A 23,895-nucleotide genomic window follows, 5' to 3' on the forward strand; every position below is an offset into this window, starting at 1 on the left:
CGGCAAAGGGCCTCATTTCCAAGCTAGGAATCCTGAGTTCAAAGTCTGCCGTCGGCCAAGCATCTGGGGCCACTCCACCCACATCTGACAAATGGGCGGCTGGTCACACCCGTTTCCCCCGGCACGGGCAAGACGGTCGGTGTGAAAAAGCACTGAACTATCATGAAGACTACCACAGTGACGCGGGGGACAGTACCACCGTCACATCGGTGCCACAGTCACGTCGGGGTACGGTACCTGTCACCTTAGCACGATAGTGACCACAGCACCCCAGCCGCAAATGGCAGTCACGGGGCTACCGGGAGCCTCCAGTTAAGGTGCCGCAGGGTCTGAGTTACGACTCAAGGGGCATGAAGGATGTGAACGGGGGCCTGCGCTGCACCCTTCCCTCCTCCCTCCAACACCCTGAAAACCCCAGCAGAGGAATGACATAACCTCTGAAGGCCACAGGGGAGGTCATGTGGAGAAGGGCTGTCCTCTTTTAAGCCTTGGTGGATGGATGCTGGTATCCTCTCCTCCTGCCCTCCCTGTGTCACTGTCCTCAAGGAGGTCACTCTGCTAACAATGATGCATGGGCCCTAAGGAGTGGAAGGGGCCCAGAACCTGACCTCCCCGTTGTAGGAATCCACAGCATGCGCACGTAAAGAGCAGCCCCCTGGGCTGCAGAAAGCTCCAGAGGGCAGGCGGGCATTCCAGGGGCGGGAGCCCGGTTTCCATCCCCGTGGCCTCCTCACTGCCTGGCGCGGCCCGCCATCCCCCCTGGACCAGGTCCTTGAAGTCGCCAACTAAACACGCATGGATCTGCCATCCAACCTAAGCCATGGCTTCTAGTCCTTGTCGTCCTGAGCCCGCTGCCTGGACACCCTCCAACTGCTCAAGGACCCTCTCGAAGTGTTGACCAATACTGACCACAACGCTCCAGAGGTCCTTCGACAAAGTGGAACAGAAAAGTGTCTCCTTCACTCTGGGCACCAATACATTTGCTTTTATTTTATTTTTTGGGCGGGGGGAGTTCATCTTTATTACCATTAAAGTCATCTCGCTGGAGTTGGCTCATCTTTCCAAAGCATCAGAGGCTCTGTCAACCTGGAGACAGTTGTCACACCAGACCATTAAGTGCCACGGGAGAGAACCTCACTTCTGTGCTTCTCTGCAGCAGCTTCAAGGCCTGGCCCACTGAGTCAATGAACCCATCTGACAGAGCCACAATTACCCGGAGCCATGTCACTCTCAAGCTGGTTGGCGTTCTTTGCCAGAAGCATCGGCAAGAACAGATCAGGACCTGGCAGAGAGCAGGCCCCGCCAGCGGACTCTGAGGCCCGGGTCCCCGATGACTCCCACCCACTCCACCACAGGCACTCCAGCCTAGATCCCCCCTCAGCCCAACCACTTCCATTGGACTGGAGAGATACGGGAAGACATCTCCAGCATCTTCTAAATCCCTGAGCTTAGGAATGCTCTCAGATGAGGGCAGAGCAAGTCTGGTGTGATGTTCTTGGGGTGAGGGGGCTGCAGAAGGACACAGTGGCCTCCTAACAGCTAGCTCCTTGCCCCCGCCTGACAACACCTCCCTTGTCTTAGCTTCTGGCGGCCCCGTGATCCCGCGAAGACTGAGGTTAGATCTGTCACTTCTCTGCTCGTGACCCTCCAGCGGCTTGCAGCTTCACTCAGCTTCAAAGCCAAAGCCAGTTCATGAGATTGTTGATTCCCACCTGCCCTGCTCCCCACCTGCTGCCCTGCCCCCCCCCCACCCCCGCCTGGAATGCTGCTACTGTCTCCTTTCCCACTACGTCCTCTTGGTCTGCTTTGCCCCTTCTGCTTTCCCCTTAGCACTTATTGCGACCTAATGTGCTCTCTATTTTATGTCTCTGGTTTATTATCTGTCTGTCCCCCTCCCTGAACTGTCAGCTGTTCACAAGGCTGGGGCTTTTGTCTCCTTTGCTCCTTACTGTATCCCCAGTGCTATACAGGGCAGGCAGATTTAGAGATTTGTTGAGTGAATGAAGGAGTGAATGGAGGAATGAATGAATGAGTTCCCACTCACCATTCATTTGCCAACCCGTTTTGGTATTTGGTGCTCTCTTTTTGCGAATCCAGAGTACTCGGTTTTTTTTTTTTTTTGGAGCTCAAATCCCTCCCGCACTGGTCCCACCGTGGACGCGTGTCCATCCGGGAATACTAGCATCTAAACAGATTCCCTACTCTCCTTTCCGTTTGGCTTTAACTTTTCCTGACCTTCACGGTTCGTCTGAATAATATGTTTCAAATGTTTCCTTTCAAATATCTTATATAGTTGATGTATTTTTAGATTGTGTCTTTCGAAGGCAACAACAAGGCGAGCCTCTTCGAATATTCTAGGTGCGGTCATGCTTTTGCACAAGGATAAAGGAGAATATGTTGGGTCTGGAATCCTTCCGGCACCGATGCCCAGAACTCTGTGGGATTTTGATGGTGGTGGCAGGTTGGGACAAGGTCTTTCCGGGACAAGTTGCAGTAACTGTGACAACCAGAGAGCTTTCCCAGGTACAAAAAGACGGCCAAGGGCTACCTTCTTCTAAATCTGGCTGAGGTCATTTCTCAGTGACGACCTTGACAAATAACAAGCTGGAAATGGAGCAGGAAAAGTAACCATAAGGATAGACAGATCAGAGGGCTCTGTGCAGGGATCAGAGCCAGAGGCTCTGAGAAGCTTGAAGCTCAGGAGAGCCTGGAGTACAAGCGAGAATTCGTGGACGGGCTCTAGACTGAACATGAACTTGTCGACTCATTTCAGTATCACCAGATCTAGTGAGCAAGCTCTAAAGCCCCAAAGGACAATTTGGTGACTTTAGGATAAAAGCTGGAAGTTCTCCTTGATATGCTAGTTGGGGAATTGGGGCCCCTGGATCCCCTGAAAGCTACAGGTTGAAAATATTAATATCGCATATAAGAGTTGAAATAAACCCGTGGCGAACAGCTAGCTGGAGGCTGTTGAGATAGCTGAGCAGTCGGAGTGAGCCTCCCACCCACCGCAGGCACATTTCTCAACACCGAGCTGCTGCTTTTTCGGTTGGTGGGATCCGAGGAGTAGCAAGAAAGGCTGAGATCAGCAGGGAAGAGGACAAACGTGTTCTGAAGCGGTCTCTTCCTCCCAGCTCGGGGAGCTTGGCAGTGTTGCTCTCCTGGGATGGCTGACCCATGATATGAGAGCTTGAAGGCATGCCAGGATCGTAGGGGTCAGTGTGTCCTCTCGTTTTACAGGTGTGCTTCCTGGCGGCCGCCCAGAGAAGGTAGTTACGTTCCTAGGGTTGTAGCAGAGCTGGGTCTGGAACCCAGTCTCTGCCTCCCCGCCCAGGGAGGCTAGGCCACATGGCTCTAGTTGTGTCGCTGGGCTCCCCACGGGAGGTGGGTGGGGCAGTAAGAGGGAGGTGTTTGCCCATTCATAACATGGCCCGAAGTGCAAGGCCCATTGTTTGAAACCCAAGGACCTGATGCTCCAAGCTGAAAGACTTTCTCTAGACGCCACAGGTAGGACAGGCCGCCTACCTGTTTGCTCCAAGCCACATCAAATGGGAGCCTGGTCCTTTTCCCAGAAATTTCCAGCCAAGTCTGCATTCAGGGTGAGGGTGGGGGAGATGGGCCATTGCTGTCTCTCATAGCACCCCCTTTTTTGTGACCTTCACACATCATTGTTTAGTAAGCTGTTTCATCCTGGTGGCTCTGGGTCCCCCAAGAATCCCTGTCTGGACTCCTCTCCTCTTGTCCTCCTTTTTCCTGTTCTCATCTGTACTGGCCTGACTCAGGGTCCGAGGTATGGACTCCCTGCTTACCTCCCCAGCTCCCTATCCCACTCTACAATATTGTCCTTCTGTGCCTTCCGCCTCCCTTCCCCGATTCCAGTGGGGTACGTAGTCTTTGATCAGGTGGTTTCTTGCACCTGGAGTGACCTTTTCACATCCCTTCTCCTTGGAACTCTTGACTCAAATGCTACCCTCCTTCACGAAGCCTTCTGTGAGCCCTCGTTGTAGATTACCAGCTCTACTGGGCTCCCACTGGGTAGTGCCCCCCTCAATGGGCAATTCACACCCATTTAGAACCTCTGAACATGATCTCATTTGCAAATAGGGTTTGGGGGGATGTCATTAGTTAAGGCTCATTACTGGGTGAGGCCTCATTACCCACTGACTGGTATCCTTATGCGGAGAGGACAGGACATAGAGTCGGACAGGGACAGAGGTTAAGGCCACGTGAGGAGGCAGACGCTGGAGAGGTGCCACCATAAGCCAAGGAGCCACAAGAGCTGGAAGAAGCAAGGAAGGAGTCTCCCGTCGAGTCCTTAGACGGAGGGGGCCCTGCTAACACCTGGATTTCAGACTCCTGGCCTCTATAACTCAGAGAGAGTAAATTCCTGTTGTAAGTCACCAAGGTAGTGATAATTGTTACCACGGACAGAAGAAATGAATACACACTGTAATTTGTGCCTTCACTCTGAGCACCCAGCCATGTCTCTGGGTCTTTATGCATCTTGGTTGTACCCAACCCCCCACCCCTCCCCAGGCCTAGAGCTGTGCCAAACACCTGACAGACACCTCAAGCAGGTTCGGTGAACTGGGTAGTCATCGGTCATCGTGGCATAGATGGGCCTGGGCCTGCCCCGGAGTCAGGAATGGGAAGGAGGTGGGAATTGCTGAATGGATGGGGCAGGAGAATAGGATTCACAAAATCTACGTAAAGGGCTAGCTCCTGGCTAGCTGCTTTAGGAACAAGGCTCTCGACCCACATATTGTAAATGCCATAACAGCCAAGCAACGGCAGCTCTGAGCCAGCTCTCCTCCTACCTCTCGGAAGTGAATGGGTCCCTGAGTCCCGGCTGAACCCTTCGTTCATGTTTGGACTCGGCCCTCATCTGTTGCCCCTGCCGCCACGGGCCTGCAGTCCTAGCCCAGGACTTTAATCCAGCCACTTGCCTCATATTGGAGCAAAAGCTGGAACAGTCACTGCGAATACTTCCAAACAAACAGTCCTCTTCTCCTCCTCCCAGGGGCCCCTGCTAAAACCTGGTCAAAGTCAAAGACTTTGGAGGCTGTGCCAGCGGACAAGCTAGCCAGGAGCCTTGAGGGGAAGAGGGGTGGGCCCAAGCTCTGTGAATGCTTTCATGGGAGGAATTCCAGGGGAGCACAGAAAACAACACCACCAACAACAACATCCCAGTGTAGTGGGACTAACCCAGCAGGAGCCTTCCCCTGGGAGACCCTAACCATGGTTGGCCCTGCCTTGGTTAACCTCCGTATGCTGTGGGTAAGGACAGATGTCTCCAGGTGAGGAACTTTCCAACTCCCTTGTGTCCCTTTAAGAAAAACCCTCCTTTGGGTCACCTTTGCAGCCTAAGGCACACTCCTACCCGCAAATATTGCCAAAGATCATTCTGGGAAACTGGGTTGTCACTCTTTTCCAAAGGTCAGCAGACTTCTCTTCTGGATATGCCATTTGTTGGTTCTGGTCTTCCTTCCTTCTCTCCCTTTTGGGGGCCTTCCCCCTCCAGATCTAATGCCACCAAAATCCAGGTTGGAAGGGCTCTCAGACACGGCCTTGCCTTCCGCCACGGGGAGGAGAAGGACAGTGAGTTGTGGTTCAGCAAGGTCACCTGTCTCATGTCACTGCAGTCACTGCAGGCTGTGGCTGGTGCCACCCTCCCCGGCTCTCGGCAGCCCCTCCAGGACCACCCCGAAGCCCACAGTTTGCACAACCCGCTCAGTGGGCTCCCGTAAACTCCCCACTCCAAAACCCTGGGCCCTCTGTCCCCAGGACGAATGGGCCCCCAAACACCCCTGGCTTGGGATTGTCCCAGGGCCCTCTCACTGGTCCCAGATGGACTCAGGCAGATTCCAAATTCCCCACCATAGCAGCTGGTAGAGAGCTCATTAAAAAGTAGCTTTAGTAATTGGTCAGACAGTTACGAGTTATAGGGAGCACTCTGGTTCATCCTGAGGGCTGATGACTAAACCTAGCATGAATGGCACTGGAAGTTTCACAGGCCCCCACGGATCCCGTTTCTGGCGACCCGATAGCAATTTAAGACGTATTTCTTATTCCCTGGAAAACAATGTCTATTCCAAGTCAGGTGGGACACGGTTCCCAGCACATGAACTTGAGGGTGCCAGTCGGCACTATTTCACTAACCACCACCCCACCCCCAGCCCTCGCCGCCGCCAATGCCATATACTTCTTTAATTTAGGATTGTTTATAGTCAGTCAAGTTTTTCCAGATTGACTAAAAGAGTTCTTCATAAGCCTACTGCAGCCAGTTACAAAAGCAGTAAAAGAGACCAGGACTGGGGCCAGCTGGAAGAGTCCGAAGAAAGTTTCTGCGGGATGCAGACAGCTAAGGAATGACAATCACACGCGACTGTCCCAAACCCCACATACCCCCACAAGGACACCTTCATCGGCCCCCCTCCGGATCCCCCTCCACAAAGGGCTTTGGGAGTCCTCCCACAGGGCATCACCCCAAGGAAATGAAACTGCTGAGAACGCTTACTTCTCCTTTTTCAGTGTGTCCAAGGGTTAAAAACACTTCCGAACTACCCTTCCAACTGCAAGGTCAAGCAGCTGTCCAAACCACCCAAGGAGAAGCAGGAGCCAGGGACAGCTGACTCCAGCTAGCTTGGCCACCAGAGTCCTCCCCTCCCCCACGCTGGGCCGGCAGGGGAAGAGTTAATCGGCCATCGGCTTTGGCTGATAGTTCAGGCTCCAAAGTTCAGTCCCAGTCTGAGCCACCCCGGAGGAATTGTAAATCTCAGGGCAGTATTTAACAAAACAAAAGCAACCTGGAATTACAGGCAGGTTTGCTTTCCTACAGTACATATTTACTTAATCCCCTAGGTATGTGGCTCCTTGTCAGATCAGCTGGCTTTGCTGGCCCTTTCACCCCCCGCCCCTTGCTCTCAACAGTTGAAGTTTCAAACTCATTCCCTGTTTTCGCTCTTCCTCCTCACAGGGCCGGCTGGAGACAGTCCGGCCTGCCAGCCTCCAATCTCTCTCTCCTTTGCTCTAGTCACCGGGTGAGTCAGCCTGGCTCGGGTCAGAGTTGGGTGACAGCCGGCTCACCCTCCCCATTCTCAGGCACCAGGTCTGGGAAAACCAGAGGAAGAGATGCTGTAACCACCAGAAAACTATAGGCAGCCCTTGGGCAGGAGGGCCCTCCCCACAGTGCCACCTCCTCATTTAATGGAGAGGGATCCCCTCTGGTGCTGCATCTGGGGGGGAGGGGGCAGGGTTGAAGGTGAGAACAAGGGCTTTTTATCAGCTGCTGGTTACCCCTGTCCCCCTCTTTCTAGATTTCCAAACACCTGAGCGTGGGAGTGCTTGTCAGGCCCGACTAGCCATCCAAGTCCGCTCCCTCCTTTCAAACCCAAACCAAGTATCCCCTCTCTTCGAGACTCCAGAGCGGCAGCCGCCCAGGTTGGGGCTGGGAAGCGGGTTGCCAAGGAAAATACGAAGCCAGCTAGCAGGCGGCTCCCGGCTCTACCCAGGAGCGCACACACCCTGCACTCACCAGGGTGCTGGAATGGGGGGGAAGGCGAAGGGGGAAAACACAGCACCTTCCTTTGGGAGGGAGGAATGTGGGAAATGGGTGGGTCTCCTCGGTTTCGGGGTGGCGGTGAACGGCCAGCCAGCCACCGACCCCAAAGGAGCGGACCAGCTCCGGACCTGCCAAAAAAGACAGTCTGGTGCCCGGGAAATTTACAAGGTGAAACTGACTAGCTCAGCACTCGCGGGTGGCGCCGAGAAGTAGGGTGGCCGGCGATTCTCCCCGGGCGCGGGTTCCGGCTGCGGCAGCAGGTGGGCGTCCCCCTCACCTTCAGCCCCCACCCCCTGGAGTCGCAGTGCCCGGTACCTTTCTGGCGCCGCGTTCTGCGAACTCGCGAGCGAGCTGGCGCCCGATGCCTCTCCCGCCTCCGGTGATGAGGACGTTCTCCCGCGACAGGTCCCGCAGCTTGGCCGGCAGCACCAGTCCGACGGCTGCTTTGGCCACTAGATAGATCATCTGCAGAGGGAACACCACCAACGCGCCCAGCCATTTCCACACCATCCTCCGCGCCGCGGAGCCGGGCAGGGGGGCGAAACTCCCCGGACCGAGCAAAACAGGAATTAAAAAAGAAAACACCCCAAACAATAATAAATAAACCGAATTAGAGGGGGGGAGAGAGGCGTCCCACCTGGCCACTCTTGAAATCACCTCTTCCCAAATGCAAAACACCGGGTGAGGGGGAAAAAAAAAGATAAATCCTCCTCGGGAGGAGAAAAAGCTTCAGAGAAGGTTGGGACAGTAAGAGGGCTGGAGGGGAAGCCGGAGGTGGAAAGTTCTAACAAGAAGTTTCTTGCCCCAGCAGCCGTTTCGGCTGGGGAATTCTCAGGTAATGTTTACAGGCTGACAGAGGAGTTTAGGCAGGGGGGAAAAAAAGGCACCAACCACACGCGCGCACCCTGCTACAGTCCCGCGGTTTCAAAGTGCAAGATTAAAAAAAAAAATGCCGTTTCCAAATTGTAGCGCCCCCCCACCCCTTCTCCAGGAAAAAAAAAAAAAAAAGTGGGGGGGCAGTGCTTGGAGCTCCCAATTTCAGCCCGCGAAAGTCTCTCGACTCATTGCTATTCTTGGGCTCAGGAAATTGCTTAAACGCGATCTGATTGCCAGCAACGTGCAGGAGAAGTGGGGGGTCCGGGTGTCAGTTTCTTTACGTGCATGGCTCGCCCTCGCGCGCGCTCGCTCTCTCCGGCTCTCGCCCTCCCTCTCCCAGCAGAGGCCGGGAGTTGCCGCTCGATCCGGCTCCCTTTCTCTCCCTTGTTAGCATTTATTGCCTTCTTTTTGTCCTTTCCAACTTGGAGAGGGCCCGGGTGCGGAGCGCGTGGGGATCGGACGCCCTCGTCAGCGCCGCCTTATTCATTCGCTCCCGGGGCAGCGGCGGCGCGGAGCGAGAGGGCTGCCCTTTCCTCCCCCCCCCCCATTTTTTAATACCCCATTAAGTCTGATTGACAGTTAAAGTTGTTCGGAGGCTTCACTACCGTTCCTCTGAGTGGCTGCCGCGGCCTCCCCTCCCCCTGCGCAGTGCGGGGCGCGCGCGCGAGCGCGCACACGGGCTCGCTCCGACTCGCGCTCTCCCCGGCTGGCTCCCCTCTCTGCAAGCCGGGACTTGCCGGCGGTGTCCCTGAGGGCTCGCAGCAGTAACTCGAACACGCTGGAACCGACTCCTGCGAACCGGCGCCCTCCCCGAGACATTCTTTCTGGCCCGGGCAGCGGTCTCCCCGAGCTGGGGCGCCCGCGGGCCAGGTGCCGGGTCCTGCGCTCGGGGCAGGCCCGGGGGAGCTCGCGCACGCTTTGATCCAACCAGGTCGACCCGGGGTTATTTCAGGCTATTTGGTCACCCCCTGCCTCCAGGTAGGACCAGGAAACCACTCCCGCCCTTTGCCCAGACGCCTTCTGTCTTCACTTAGAGGGCACTTTCTTAGTCTGCCCGAGTCCTTCTTGTGGCTGGGGTGGGGTGGGGGTGGGGATGGGGGTGGGGAACAGCTGGGGAGCAGGACTGTGCTTTGAGAGGCGGGGGTGAGCAGGGTAAAGGAACCTCTGCCCCCAAGGTGCCAATAAAATCCCCATAAGATTAGCTGGGAGCATATTTATTGCTCATCTGGGGTAGAATTACCTTGACTGACAGCAATTTCTTTAATAACAAAAGCCTGTAAACAAGAGGTCCTACACCGGAGCCCCCTGGGCTGTGCAGGCAGCGACTTCTGTCTTTGGGTGTCCTTGGGCTGCCCTAGCCTGGCACCCACCTTCTCACCTCCTGCCCTCCCCCCGGGGAGAGTGTCTGCTCTGCAGCAGGGTGGGACCCTGCTATTTGGAGATGTCTGTTGCAGGAAGTCTGGGAGGTGAGTCACACAAAAGCAGCCCCAGTTAGAAGTGCTGATGGGACTTGCCTCCCCCTGCCCCTGACCATCCCAGGCCGGGAGGATGAGCCAGGGATCTACTCTGTCATCTGGGACAGGAGTCCTCCAGCCAGGCTTGTTGGGGCGAGGAAGCCGGGCCTCACCCCCAGACCTTCTGATTCAACAGGGCTGGGTGCACTGGAATCCCTACGTTGTTCAGTGCTCCACCTGGGATTCTGCTGAGGTTCCGGTGAGAGAGTCGCTTTCAGAAAAGCTGGTTTGGGGGAGGCGGTGGCCGGGCAAGACCTCCCCGCCAAAGGCTCTTTGGTTCTGGGGAGACGTTCTGCAGGTGAAGATCCTCCTTCCAGGTGAATTGGGAAGCTCATCATTCGGAGAGCCGCCGCAAGAGTGGGGTTAGAAGAGAACTTCTACGCGCAAGGCTTATAGTCTGACATTTAATCCTCCCACTGACCTTGCAGTCGGGGTAGTGGTATCTCCATTTTCCTGGTTACCCAGCCAGAAACCACAGGAAGGAGGGATTTAAATTCGGACCTGATTTCTCCCCCCACACCACCCCACTCAGGCGCAAGGGGAGGAGAGAGGTGGGATGCGGCTCCCTCCTGTCTCCATTCAACCCTCCAAAAGTGTGACCAAAGGGCAGGCCATTGCCTTCATCTGACTCCCAGGCCGAGGCCAAAGGCAGGACTCCGTCAAAGTGCCTGGGCCCTCCCACCTTGGAGGTCTCTAAAAATGGGAAAGAGATCCCATCCCGAGAGAGACAGGCGCTTTCCACCCAGCCACGCCTGGTGTCAGCGGGCCTGCTAATGAGACGCTGGGGAAACCTGGAGCTGGAACCCACACTCAGCCTGTTGTCATCTGTTATCTGTTATCCTCGGAGCCGCCTAGTGGCCGATCTGCGGCACTGCGCCTCCAAGCTGCCCCAGTGGCGGCCTCCCGTGTTCCTGCTTGCTCACCAGCTCTCCTTTTCCTTCTAGACCTTTCTGCTCCATCAGGGCAACACCCCAAGCCTGAAAGGGCCTGCAAAGATCATAGCCCCACCTCTGCACGTGCCTGCTCCTTGACAGAGGAGAAATCCAGCAGAGATGTCAAGCCCTTAATAAAACACCGTGGCATGTTCACCTGTGTCCCCTGGTCCCCAAACTGCTACCCAACCCATTCTGATGCCAGACCAGCTGGGGGACCACTGGGTCCTGCTTACGTTTCCCCTGCATGTGTCTTTGGGTTGGAGGGCGGGCAGGGGGCAGCCACGAGGTTGAGGATCCACATTAACCTTCAGGGTATCGGGCCCTCTACACATACTCTGATTTCAGAAATGACACGGTCTGCAGAGGTGGGTGCCATCCCAGCCGTTTAGTGCAGGAGGAAACGGAGGCACGGTATCTCCAAGTGACTCACGGAAGGCCACAAGGGAGGGTCCCCTTCCCTCTCCCAGCCTTCAGCTCTGGGGGGAAAGCAGAATAAAAAGGAACAAGTCAGGGAGTCCTAAAAGGGAGGTGGGGACCGGCTTCTGGCTGGGAAGCAGGCCCCTTTTCCCACCTGTTCTACCTTCACGATGTGGGTTTGGTGGGGCTGCCATTCCCCGTGGGTCTCAGGCTTCTTCCATCAGCTGCCCAGAGGGGTGCAGTCTGTCACCTCCTCTGTGCACCCCCCCCCCACCAGGTCCCTAGGAAGACGAGGTTGAAGCACTGGGCTGGGGGGGGGGTGTCCAGAGGGTCCCTGTGGCTTGGCTTTAGTAAGAATTGCACTGGACAGGGGTTTCCCCCCCTTTCCCTCCTCCCTCATCCCCTGTCCTTTGCTCTTGGTACCCCTCCTCCCTTAGTTTCCTTGGGGGCAAAGGGTGGGGAATTTAACTCCAGGGCGAAGTTTGAAATTTCACATCCCAGCCCAGGGAGAGGGCCCCACAGCCAGCCGCACCCCCCCCCCCCCACCAAAAACCGTGAAAGGAGCCTTTGTGGGTTTGATGGAGTGGGGGGTGAGCTGCAGCCTGGAGAACTAACTTTTTCCATGACTCAGCTCTCCTGGCGCAGGGCGGGCACGGGAGGTGCGAGGACCCAGCAGGGCAGTTCTGGAGCCGCCTTCCAGCCCAGAGCCAGCAGGGGGGTGGGGGGTGGGGGGTGGGGGGGGTGTCAGGGTTAGAGGTGGGCCCCCAGGAGAGCCTCCCCTGAAACTAGCAGGGAAACTTGCTGGCCTTGGACAGGCCACTGGGCTGTAAATGTGTCCCTCCCCCCTCCCCCACTGGGTCCCCTATTCTTTACTTAATATTGCAGCCCTGGTGCCTGCCGAGCACTTGAACGTTCGTGGCTTGTTGCTTATCACCATCTCAGCGGAGAGCTGGAAAGATAAACAGGCATCAAGTCTTGCCTTTTATTTATGAGGCTCAGAGAAGTCAAGAGTCACCCAAGATCACACAGCGAGGAGACGGAGATGAGATTTGAACCCTGGTCGAATGCTAAGTTCTGTTGCCTCTCTCCATGGATGTCTCTCACAGCGAGTAGAATCACTTGGGGCACTTGTCAAAATGCAGATTCCTGGGCTTCCAGCCCAGACTACTAGAACCAGCATCCTAGGGTGGGGGCCCACGAGTGTGCATGCAGGCCAGGCTGGGGATTGTTGGGCACCCGATGTTTGAGAACCACCCAGTACTGCCTCTCCACAGCCCCTTGCTACTTCCAGCCCTTGCTCTTGCACCCCTGGGCAAGCCCTTCCCTCCTTTGCCCTTAGGGTGTGTCATGGCCCTGAGCCCTCACTCATGGGCTGTTCTGGGCTGATGGCTCTCACCAGCTCTACAGAGACCCAACATGGAAGAGAGCAGAGGGGCGTCCGCTCACCCATTCAGTCCACCCAGCAGCCAACCCACCCTGGTGGGGTCCTCTCCCTGGGCCGCTGGATGGGCCTGGAGGCAGGCGGGGTAGTAAGGCGTGATGGGTCAGAGAGGAGCTGAGCCAAGCAGCTCTGGTTCAAGTCCCAGCTCCGCCAGCCCCTCCTCCTCAGCTTCCTCATTTGTGAAGGGTGGATAATAATGAAGATAGATTCAGCTACTCAGAAAATCCCCTCTGAGGAGCTCAGTGAGTGCCAGCTCTTGTTTCCATGGTGGCATGGTCCCTGCTGGTCAGGCCCTTCCCATCTTGCCTAGGAGCCACTCTGGCCCCCTGCAGAGAGATTCGGGGCGGGGGGGGGGGGGAGCTTGCAGTGTTCCTGGACCGCCCCAGAGCAGGGCTTCCAGAACACCTGGCCAGGCTGGGAGCTTTCCCTCACTTCCTCCCATTACCTTCTACCCCCACACCCCCACCAACCCACTTTCTCTAGGACCTTTTCTCTCTGGCCAAGGACACACCTATTCGTTTTGCAATGTTTCTTTTAGCTCCTATGTATTTTTTTTTTCCCAGGAAACCCTTCCTAGCTGCCCCCTCGGTCCCCAGTGTCCTCGCCTCTGCCAAGCCTGGCCCTGGAGTCCCTTCACTTGACCCCAGTGTTTCCCTCCCTCCCAGCACACTCACAGGGCGCTGTAACTGGTTCCACATGGGACTCTCACACCAGACTGGGAGCTTCTCAGGGGTAGAGGCTGGACCACCTTGGTGGGCGTGCAACCCATGCAGCGGTGCTGGACCCCCATGGGGGGGTTAATGCTCTGCTGTCAACATCTTGAAATTGATCATTTTTTACTTGTGTGTTTTGTAAGTGAAGTCAGACCTGCTCTCCCCCAATGAAGAAACAGAGTCCCTAACACTAGGCCTCAGGAGCAAAGGTAGTGAAAGATTTCATACGTATATTCATTCATTCATTCATTCATTCATTCATTCATTCATTCATTTGCCGGCTCTTCATTGAGCAGTTACTGTGTGCCAGACCTTGTTCCAGATGGTGGAGACACAGCAGTGAGAAGGACAGCACGGTCCCTGCCCTCATAGGGTGGGCATTACTGCCTTGCCTGGAGGTGAAGCATATGAGGAAGGATGGAGGGGAGATGCTCCTGCTTCAGGGTCCAGAACAGCCTGCAGGGAACTGGGAGTGGATGCAGGGACAGCAGAGGCGAGGTTGTGTGGGACGGCTCCAGCTATCAGGCAAAAGGTGGGTGGGCTGTGACACCTGGAGGCTCAGCTGCCATGAACCCCCAGCTCAGGGACCTCCTGGGAGGAACCTTCCCTCCAAGGGACCCTCCTTTAACAGCGATAACTTGACGCACGCGCACATGCACATGCACTCACACACACGCTCCATTTGACCATTGGCGACCTTGCCCTGAGCAGAACAAACAGGCAGTGTTGGATGAGGGGGCTGGATTTGGAGAACCTCGTGGTCTAGCGGAAATCAGTGTTCCGTGAAGTTTAGGATGGGCTGCCTTGTGTGTGGGGGGCATCTTTGCCGAGACGGACACCCGGGAGGACAGGAGCTGTGTGAGATGGCCAGCCAGCCGGGGGTACCTGCCGGGCCAAAGGAAACAGAGAGGACAAAACAGACTTCAGACACTGGAAGGTCCCTGGGGGGGGGGGGGGGGGGACACTTCGTCTGCAAAGGCTGGAGACTTGAAAAACTTAATCAAACACCCTTCCCCCAACCCAATACAGAACATTTACCAGGTGGGCCCCTTTTGTCCTTGGTGAGGACTGGATACATGTATAAAAAACCAGAACCAAACCCCAGAGCAGATAGAATGGCTTCTCTCGTCCATGAAAACCTGCCCTCCATAGGTGAGTCTCTTCCGTGGAGCGACCCTTCCCTGCGCTCTCCAGGGCCGTGGTCAGCTTGCGCAGCTGGTGTTGCTGGTGGGTTCTGTGGGCTCCGTGGGGGTGGACGCTGGGGCAGGCCCTGTTTATTCTGGCTGCCAGGGCTGGGTAGAAACGTAGGCCACAGCCAAGGCCAGGAACGTGGCAGGAACATAGACGGGGTGGGGTGAGGTGGGGGTGCAACCAGAGAAATCTTGGGTGCAAGCCAGGAGGGCATGCAGCGGTTGTCGCCTGCCTCCTGCCTCCAGGTGGGTCACACAATCCTAAATCAGGGCATGGAGTATTGGTGTAAGGGTGGCTCTGGGGGTGGCATGACTGGCTTCAAATCTAAGCTCTGCGTACTTAGTCGCTGTGTGAGCTTGGGCTGGCTCTTTGCCTTTCTGGGCCTCTGTGTTCTCATCCCTAAAATGGAAATGTTACCACCCACAGAGATGATGTCTTTGAAGGGCTCGGTACCGGGCAGGGAGAAGATGCTCAGTGGGTGTTCTTTTCCTTCGTCCTGGCAACATGTCCTCAAGGAATATACAGTCTGGGGCAGGGTGGGGCGGATCGAGAGCCTGAGTGACAGGGTCCCCGTCCAGGGGGGAGGTGAGGGTGGGGGATATCTGAGTGGCAGGGTGTAAAGAGCCTTCCCTGGCACCAGAACGGGCCCAGAGCTGGGGCCAGAGGAATGCTCCATCCTTACCCCACAAACCCTTTCTGTAGACGGCTCTGTGGGCCATACAGCCTCTGTTGCAAGAACTTGACTCTGCTGTCATGGCAATAGACATTATGTAAATAGACAATATGTAAAGAGCTAAAGATGTGCCCTCTCTCACGATCGTGGCTGTGTGCCAATAAAACTTTATTTATGGACACTGAAATGTGAATTTCATATAATTCACACACTGTGAAATATCATTCTTGTCTTGATTACTTTCCAAACACTTAACCATGTAAGAACCATTCTTAGACTTGCAGACTGTACACAAAAAGGCTTGGGCCAGACTTGCCTTGGGGACTGTAGTTTGCCAGTTTCTGCCCTGGACTACCACCATCGAGCCAGCAAACATCAGTGTTTCGAGACCTAAGAAATAAATGAAGTGCGAACCTCAGAAAAGCAGAATCTGTTTTCTTGCCCTCTTTCTGGAAATGGATCGTAGGGACTGGCTCACATTAATGTCCGCTGTAAGAAGCAGAGAATCACTAGTAGTGAGACCGAATGTACCGAGAAGTTAAAAAAAAAAAGCAATCAGACACCAGAGTCTAGTGATGGATTTAAGACCCCACAACCAGCTAACCTTTATTGAATGCTCACTGCACCCCGGGTGCTATTTGTAGATGATGAAATGCAGTATCTCATCTAGTCCTAACAGATGGGGACACTGAGACCCCAAATGTCACTTGCCCGAGGCCATTTGTAAATTCTCAAACAGGAGGTAGACCTCTCGGGGTCTAACTTGCGATCCTAGTGCCTCCTCTTTGTTGCCTCTCAACAATAGACTTGCCTTAAGATTTATTACATCTCTGCCATATATTATGAGAGTGCTTTTCCTTATGATGACAGAGAGCCCCGTCCCGCATCCCCTTGGCTCTGCAGGTGTATCCCAGATACTCCAGACTCTGTTTCTTTTGCTGCATCTGGCCTGCTGTGGCTCAGTGGGCAAGGATGCACGGCTCCCTCCTGCCAGCTCTGGTTCCATCATCGACAAGCCCTTGTTTGGGCAATTACTTAGTATCTTTTTGCATGTTGCCCTGATCAATTTATAAAATACGAGTAGAGAAATAGCCAAACAGAGGCATGTATATTCATGATATGAAGATTATGTCTCCTAAATATAAGAAACTTAATAATAGGGACACCTGGGTGGCTCAGTCGGTGAAGCATCTGCCTTCGGCTCAGCTCATGATCCCAGAGTCCTGGAATCGAGCCCCACATCTGGCTCCCTGCTCAGCAGGGAGCCTGCTTCTCCCTCTGCCTACCACTCCCCCTGCTTGTGCTCTCTCTCTGACAAATAAATAAATAAAATCTTAAAAAAAAAAGAAACTTAACAATACTCATTACTATTTTACTTTTTCCTGAGTGCTTATTAGACACCAGGTCCTATGCTTTGTGTGAATTTTGTCCCTTAGTGGGCTGGCCACTGGCTGCTGGGGCACTGTTGCTGTCCCCATTTAATAGATGAGGAAACCGAGGCCCACATAGGAGAAGCAACATGGCCACGTTGTGTGGGCTTGGGCTGTGTCGCTGAAACGGAAAGGAATAATCCGATTTTCTGGACGTCGTGACTCTGTACCCTCAGTCAGGTGCTTGCTGAGCTGGGGTGGTCACTTATGAAGGAAAAGAACACACCCCCAGCCCCCACATCATACGCACAATATTGACAATATATTACCCTGTTACAAAGTTAGTCTAAGAAGCAGGGCATAATTAGGAATTTTATACTTTCTTTTTTTTTTTTTTTTTTTTTTTTAGCTCCCTGGGAGGAGAAGTCTGTTTTCCACAATTAGGGCAGCAAAACCCTTAGAAAGTTAGGATATGCATTTGCACCACCAGCATGACCCCACGTTTGGAAAGAAAAATCCAGAAGTACATATTCATATTTATTTAGTTACATTTGGTCGGGATTGACTGTGTGTCGGGCAGTATACTAAATGCTTCACGTCCATTGAATTTCATCTCATTTAACCAAAACGGCTCCTTTGAGGAAGGATCTATATTCCCCGTTTACAGCTATGGAAAGGAAGGTCACGCAGCTTGGTCAAGGTCTTGGAGCCAATGAGTGGCAAGTATGCAATTCAAATGTAACTCGGTTTTCCTGCAGAGCCCCTGCTCTCTGCTTCTCCCTCCCCCTGCTCTGGACCTTTGTCTTTCCCGGTCTCTCCGCGTGCACACACACGCCACCCACCCGCGCACGTGTGCGCGCGCATCACACACAAAGACAGGAAAGGAACGCATCAGAACGTTACCAGTGGCTGTGTCTGGGTGATAGTAGGTGCATGTGGTTTTCATCTCCTTTTTAGGTCGTTTTACATAATCCTAACATTCTATAACGAGCTTATATTAAGAAAAACCCACTCGATGATCTTTTCGTACAAGTATGCTTATTTTAGAGTCGGCAGGATACAGAGGTTCTGGTGTCAGGCCACAGAGCCCCCGACCATGGGCCCCCTCAAAAAATCTGCTAACGAATAAGACAGGGGAGCCAGAACCTGTGCTTCTCGGAACTGCCTAATCCGTCCTATAATACCTTGCTTTGTAGGAAAGTTCTGTGCATAAATCCCATAAAATCCCATAATGGGGAGCTGACACGGAGCCCACCCAGAACAGAATCTGCTAACGATCCCTGCTTGCCAGGAGCCTGCAGAAGCGATCAGACGGGTCACAACCCCCATGTCTGCCTCCTGCCTAAACCTCTTCTGATAAGGGCTCCTTTCATGAGTTTGTAGAAACACTTTGTTCGGATCACGTTGGCTCTTCATTTCGTCTCACTTGTGTGCTGAACGTCTGCGGGGCCGGATGGGGCTGAGGCTAGTCCTGAAGTTTGGGACCCAGGGAAAACCACAGGTTTGGAAATCCAGCCGGGAGGAGCCGCCTACCCCAGCCCACTGCCTCCCTGCGGGACCGGGCCCTCCAAGGAGGCTGCTGCTGTGGGTGAGTGTGGCCGCCCCACTCCGGAGCGGCAGCGGGCGGTGGGCGTGGCCTAACAAAGCGGGCTTGGGGGAGGTGGGGTGGGGTGTGTGTGTGTGTGTGACCCCGGGCAGGACTGTGAAGCAGTCTGTGCCTCCACTTCCTCAGACTGCAAATGAGGGTGATATTAATTACCTGGCTGGGCCACCTGATGCTCTTGATAGGTGTCCTTCCCTTCCTGCCCATCCCCCAACATACCGTACCTGCTGCTTCGTTTTCACGGCTCAGGGTTTGACGCACGTCTGTAAACTGTAGGTCTGAAAACACTTACAGAAAAGTTGCAAAATTGGGACTAAGACTTCCTGTGTACTCTTCACTCATGTGTTAGCTAACATTTTCTAGTATCTTCTATCCATCCATCCATGCGTTTAGTTACATTTGGTCGGGATTGACTGTGTGTCGTATATATATATTTTTGTCTGTATATATATTTTTTTGAGAGTACATCACAGACCCAATTGCCTGATAATCCCAAATACTTCGTCTATAGTTCTTAGAAATAAGAACTTTCTACCACATAACTACAGTGCTTTTTTTTTTTTTTAAGATCTTATTTATTTGTTTGAGAGAGAGAGACAGAGAGACAGAGAGCACAGGGGCAGAGGGAGAAGCAGGCTCACTGCTGAGAGGGAATTCGATGGGGGACTCAATCCCAGGACTCTGGGATCATGACCTGAGCTGAAGGCCGACACGTAAGGGACTGAGCCCCCCAGGAGCCCCTACAGTACTTTTTTTTTTTTTCAAAATCAGGAAGTTGCCATTGATATGATGCTGTTATGTAATAATCTACAGGCCTTATTCAGACCGCCAGTTGTGTCACTAAAATCCTTTGTAACAAAAGAAAAACATTTTTTTTTTTTTCTAGCCTGGGAAACAGGCCAAGGGAACACGTGGAAGTTAGTTGTCATGCCTCTTTTGACTCCTATGTTCTGGTCTTCTACCTTCCTTTGACTTTCATGACCTTGACATTTTGGAAAAGCACAGTTTGCTATGGGCTGAACTGTGTTCCCCATAAATTCTTATGCTGGAACCCTAATGCGGGTACCACAGAATGCAATTATATTTGGAAATGGGACCTTTAAAACGAGGCTGTGAGGGTGGGCTTAATCAAGTCTGACTTGTATTATAAGACGAGGAAATCTGGGCACACAGAGAGACCCCTGGGGGTGTATGCGTAGAGGGGAGAGACCTTGTACAGACACAGGGAGAAGGTGGTGCAGGGCAGGGAGGAATTTTCTTTTTCCCTCTGGGTTCTTTTAGCTGTTTTAGGAATTAAATTGATACGAGACAGATGAACAGGAGAGAAAACTGAAGTTTTAATACACGTGCATGGAGGCCCAATAATGAAATTGAGACCCAAGGACCAAGGCAGGCAGTCTTTATACATTTTAGACAAAGAGATGATAAATTTGTGAGAAATTGACAGGACAAAAGAAAGCAGGTGTTTGGGAGATTTAATTAGTCAGGAATTCTGAGCAAATTTAGGCTGAGACCCTAGATTAGGGAAAAACCCAGCAGGGTTTGTTGTTTCTATGGTTTTCTCGACTTTAAAGTCCCTAACTCTGGTGAGGAGGATGTCTTTTTACTTCTTAGTACAGGGAGGGTGTTTCTCATGCAGGAGATTTGTGTCCTGCTCTCAGGGGGACGGAGGAGGGTCTGAGTGTCCTTGTTCCACGGGTTGTTTTTCAAGGAGCTTCAATTCAAGACAAGCAATATGCCATTGGGGTACATTTTGGGGTGGCCCACACAGTTCCCTCCTCTGACACTGTCCTGGAAGCTCAGATTCTGAACGCTGAGCTGGAGACCGGGGAGGGAGAAACCCAGTTAGTCAATGAGCGGTAAGAGACCTGCAAAGAAAAGAAAGAACATAGATCCGAATGAGGATGAAACATCAGGAAAGGACAAATCTGAACACATTGCTGCACATCCCACCAGACCAGTCCCCACAGACTCTGGAAATAGATCAGTCCAATGTAATGTCTATGCTTCATTTACCTGGTGAAAAATATTCACTCTTTCTTTTGACTGATTTAAGTTATATGTTACTTGGCCTGTTTGGTTTACACAGAAGCAACATTTTTCACCAACAATTGCACGAGCTCCTCCTTGCCGGACGGCGGGTGTATCTAGGGCCCGCCGATTTTGGAGAACCACGGAGCCTAAGCTGTTAACTCCTGACCGGGGTGTTGTCAATCGAACTCTTGCTCTATTACTAGAGAGAGTTTAGGGTTGCCTTTTCTAATTCGTAATCTCTGAAATTTGGGAATAAGACTTTTAATGAAGACTAGACCTTGGAATTGTGACATCCCGGTGGATTTTCTGGGATTCCTCAATGGACACGTTTATGGGGCATAATTTTATGAACAAAGGAGCCCAAGTCTGCAATTCGGCTGGCATTTAGGGTGGTGTGCTTAGTGAAGGAAGGAGCCAGGCATCCAGCTCCGCACCATTCCGACCATTTAGGTGGGAACACTCTATGTACTTTGTTGCCACGTGAAATTAAAAAAAGACCAGTGCCGTTTATAGGCAAGGTTAGGTTGGAACCCGTAGCTTTCAAAGTCTGGAGGGTTCCATGACCCTTGCCACTGCTAATGTTAATATCTGCCTATCTCTATTCGTCATGTGGTCCTGTCAGTTTCTGGGAGCAGAACAGGTTGAGAAATAGCTGATGTAGGAGGCCTATGGTTGGTTCTGGCAGCGAGAAAGCTTAGTATTGTCACCCAGCCAAGTAAGTCCAGAATTTCGATCCACCCAAATATAGTCTGTGGCATTGGGCAATCTAACAAGGGGGACAGCTAAGACACCCCATGTCATACAGGGCTGATCTGCAAAAACATTTGGTGATTTGGCAAATGTCTGTGCTGGTTATTTTTAATCTCCTTGCTGAGTTTGCAGATGCCATGGTCAGCAGCAAGCCACAGGGGTTTGGCTGCAGTAGAGTCCTGGTCTACCTCCCAGGAGAAGTCTGGTGACACGTCTGTTTTCAGTGCAAAGGGAAACCCTTTCAGCCATTGTTTCTATTCTGACAAGGGATAGTCCTTGAGCTTCTGTAGAGATTTTCTGGGGCCCAAGTAACTCTCTGGGGGAAAAGGCAGAGTGATATTCTCCTGGCTGTGGATACCATATACCTATGGCCCCATCCATCTTCTGTACTCAGTCCTCCAGGTGTCACATCGGGAGGAACAAAGACCAGTTAGGGTTCCTTGCATTATCTGAACGTTGACATAGCCAATAATCAGACTGATTAGTTAACATGGCCAGCTTTGGTAAATTGGCATAAAGGGCGTGTTTGGTGTGTGCCCGACCTGCTGAAATAGAGAGGGTCGGTAAGATCAAGGCAGGTTGGAAGAGAGTCCATAGTGCAGACATAGAGAGGGAAGTAGGAAAGAGGGAGACCAGCACTCCCCAGTCAGCCTTCTATTAAGGGACTTAAACTGTGAAAAAGGAAAGTTGCTTTTGTTTTTGTTCTTAATATCACGGAGCCTGTAAAGCGAGAACGGTAGGTGAAACAGGTTTCTTGATCTGTGCTCTTGGGAAAAGCTGTCTCCGTGGTGGTGTGGTCTGTTCCTGACGTTTGGGACTTGGCCATGGAAATCCTTATTTTCAGGTCACCTGGAAGAGCTGTCTCCCAGTCGTCTCGGGAGGGATAAGCGGAGTCTATTTTGGTTGGTGCAGCTTGCACGAATCCAGGAGGATTTTGTTTTATTTCGATGGCAGTGTAGGGACTCAGCAGGGTCCTTCCCAGTGAGGTGATAGAGCGTGTTTTCTTCTAAAGATCTTGATGTACACCTGGCCCTGGTCGAAAGGGGTGGCAAGCTCATCAGGTGGTGGAATGGCATGCCTCTTTTGCTGCCGGTGATATGCTGCAGGTATACCAGTTAGTCCTTATCCAAAGTTAGTCATAACATCGGATTGTTCCCTTAATCCCTGAATGAAAGGTTTAGAGATACCCATAGGCATTGGACAACCGAACATTGTTTCAAAGGGGGTCAAGCCATATCTCCTATTTGGAGAATCCCAGATCTTCATAAGGGCCAAGGGCAATGATTCCTGCCATTTAAGACTGGTTTCTTGACAGATCTTTCTTTCTTTTTTTTTTTTTTTAATTTAAAGAACTCTTTTTTTTTTTTAAGATTTTATTTATTTATTCGACAGAGATAGAGACAGCCAGCGAGAGAGGGAACACAAGCAGGGGGAGTGGGAGAGGAAGAAGCAGGCTCATAGCGGAGGAGCCTGATGTGGGGCTCGATCCCATAACGCCGGGATCACGCCCTGAGCCGAAGGCAGACGCTTAACCACTGTGCCACCCAGGCGCCCCTTGACAGATCTTTCTTAAGTTCCTTTTTATGTCTAGATTTTTAGGTTTCCTTTGCCCTGATCATTGAGGCTGACAGAGGGTATGAAATTTTAATGAGTACCCCCCCCCAATTTTTGTAATCAGGTGATTGATCTCTCTGCTAAAGTGAGTTCGTTGGTCTGACTCAGTCCGTAAAGGAATGCCAAGGCAAGGAATGATCTCAAGTATAACTTCTTAACCATTGTGGTGGCATCAGGACATCTAGTTGGATGGCATTCCATCTGTCCACTAAACCTGCAAACGATAATCAAACAATGAGAACATCCCAATGCTGAGGGCAAATCTATAAAAATCCATTTGAAATGCCAAAAAGGCAGTGTGGACCAAAAAGGGTAAACTGAGTTCTTCCAGAAATCTGGTGAGATTTACAAGTAGCGCACTGGGAAATACTTTGGCCAGAAATTTTGTGGAAGCCAGGGCAAAACCAATGGTCTTTTAGTTCCTTAATTATCCAGTTTGACACATGCCCCTTTGAGTGGGAGATACGTACAAACCAAAAGGTTACAAGAAAAGGGGCTAGGGAGTCCCTTTGGCCCAGGGTAAAAGCCATCGGGTCATTGTTTGGCATCCTTTTGGGCCAAAGTATCCTTTTCAGATTGTGGGGCATTTGCCTGATAATGAATAATATCACTCACGGATAAAGGTAGAGTTAGAGATTGGGTGGAGAGAGGATAAGGAGATCCATTTTGGGCTGCACACTTAGCAGTTCTGTCTGTTTCTTAGTAGGGCTGAGCAGTGAACAATGGCAATTTCAGAAGGAGGCGAATAGCTCGTAGTAGGTCAGCAATTACATGCCCATTGGCGATGGGAGTACCCACAGAAGCTAAGAATTCCCAGGATTTCCAAATTTTGCCAACAGCATGGCCGACTCCAAAGGCTCACTTGGAGTCTGTGTATGTAGCAGCTTTTCCTTCTACCGACATGCGGGCTCTATTAAGAGCTATGAGCTCAGCCACTTGGGCTGAGTTGACAGTGGGTAAAGAATGTGTCTCCAGTGTTTCCGGCGGGGAAACTGTGCCATAACCAGTTATTATGTGTCCCTGGAAATTTTGTTCATAGGAGCCATCACAAAATAGAAGTACGTCTGGGTTGTCTGGAAGGACATTTGAGAGGTCCTCTTGCGGCTTTGAGACCATATCTATGGTTGTAAGGCAGTCGTGGGGAATAGAGAGGGGCTCTCCAGCATCAGGAGGGGGAGTAAGGCAGCTGGATTTAAAGGTTGC

At 52.5% G+C, this 23,895-nt stretch overlaps 1 protein-coding gene and 1 long non-coding RNA gene across 2 annotated transcripts in view; one reads left to right on the forward strand and one right to left on the reverse strand.

The window, feature by feature from the left end:
- The window catches only part of DHRS3 (dehydrogenase/reductase 3), a 38,755-nt gene extending 29,823 nt beyond the window's left edge, over nt 1–8,932 (reverse strand). The window contains exon 1 of the mRNA XM_026519807.4: nt 7,877–8,932. Coding sequence (XP_026375592.1) covers nt 7,877–8,071 — 195 coding nt within the window. The 5' untranslated portion in view covers nt 8,072–8,932. The remainder of the gene's footprint in view (nt 1–7,876) is intronic.
- Nucleotides 8,933–9,308: 376 nt separating this feature from the next.
- Nucleotides 9,309–11,037, forward strand: LOC130542274 (uncharacterized). The gene is made up of 2 exons (XR_008956731.1): nt 9,309–9,415; nt 10,088–11,037. It is a non-coding gene; the product is annotated as an uncharacterized LOC130542274 (long non-coding RNA).
- Nucleotides 11,038–23,895: the final 12,858 nt, after the last annotated feature.

This window comes from Ursus arctos, unplaced genomic scaffold (assembly GCF_023065955.2).
Source record: "Ursus arctos isolate Adak ecotype North America unplaced genomic scaffold, UrsArc2.0 scaffold_32, whole genome shotgun sequence".
NCBI classification, from domain to species: Eukaryota; Metazoa; Chordata; class Mammalia; order Carnivora; family Ursidae; genus Ursus; species Ursus arctos.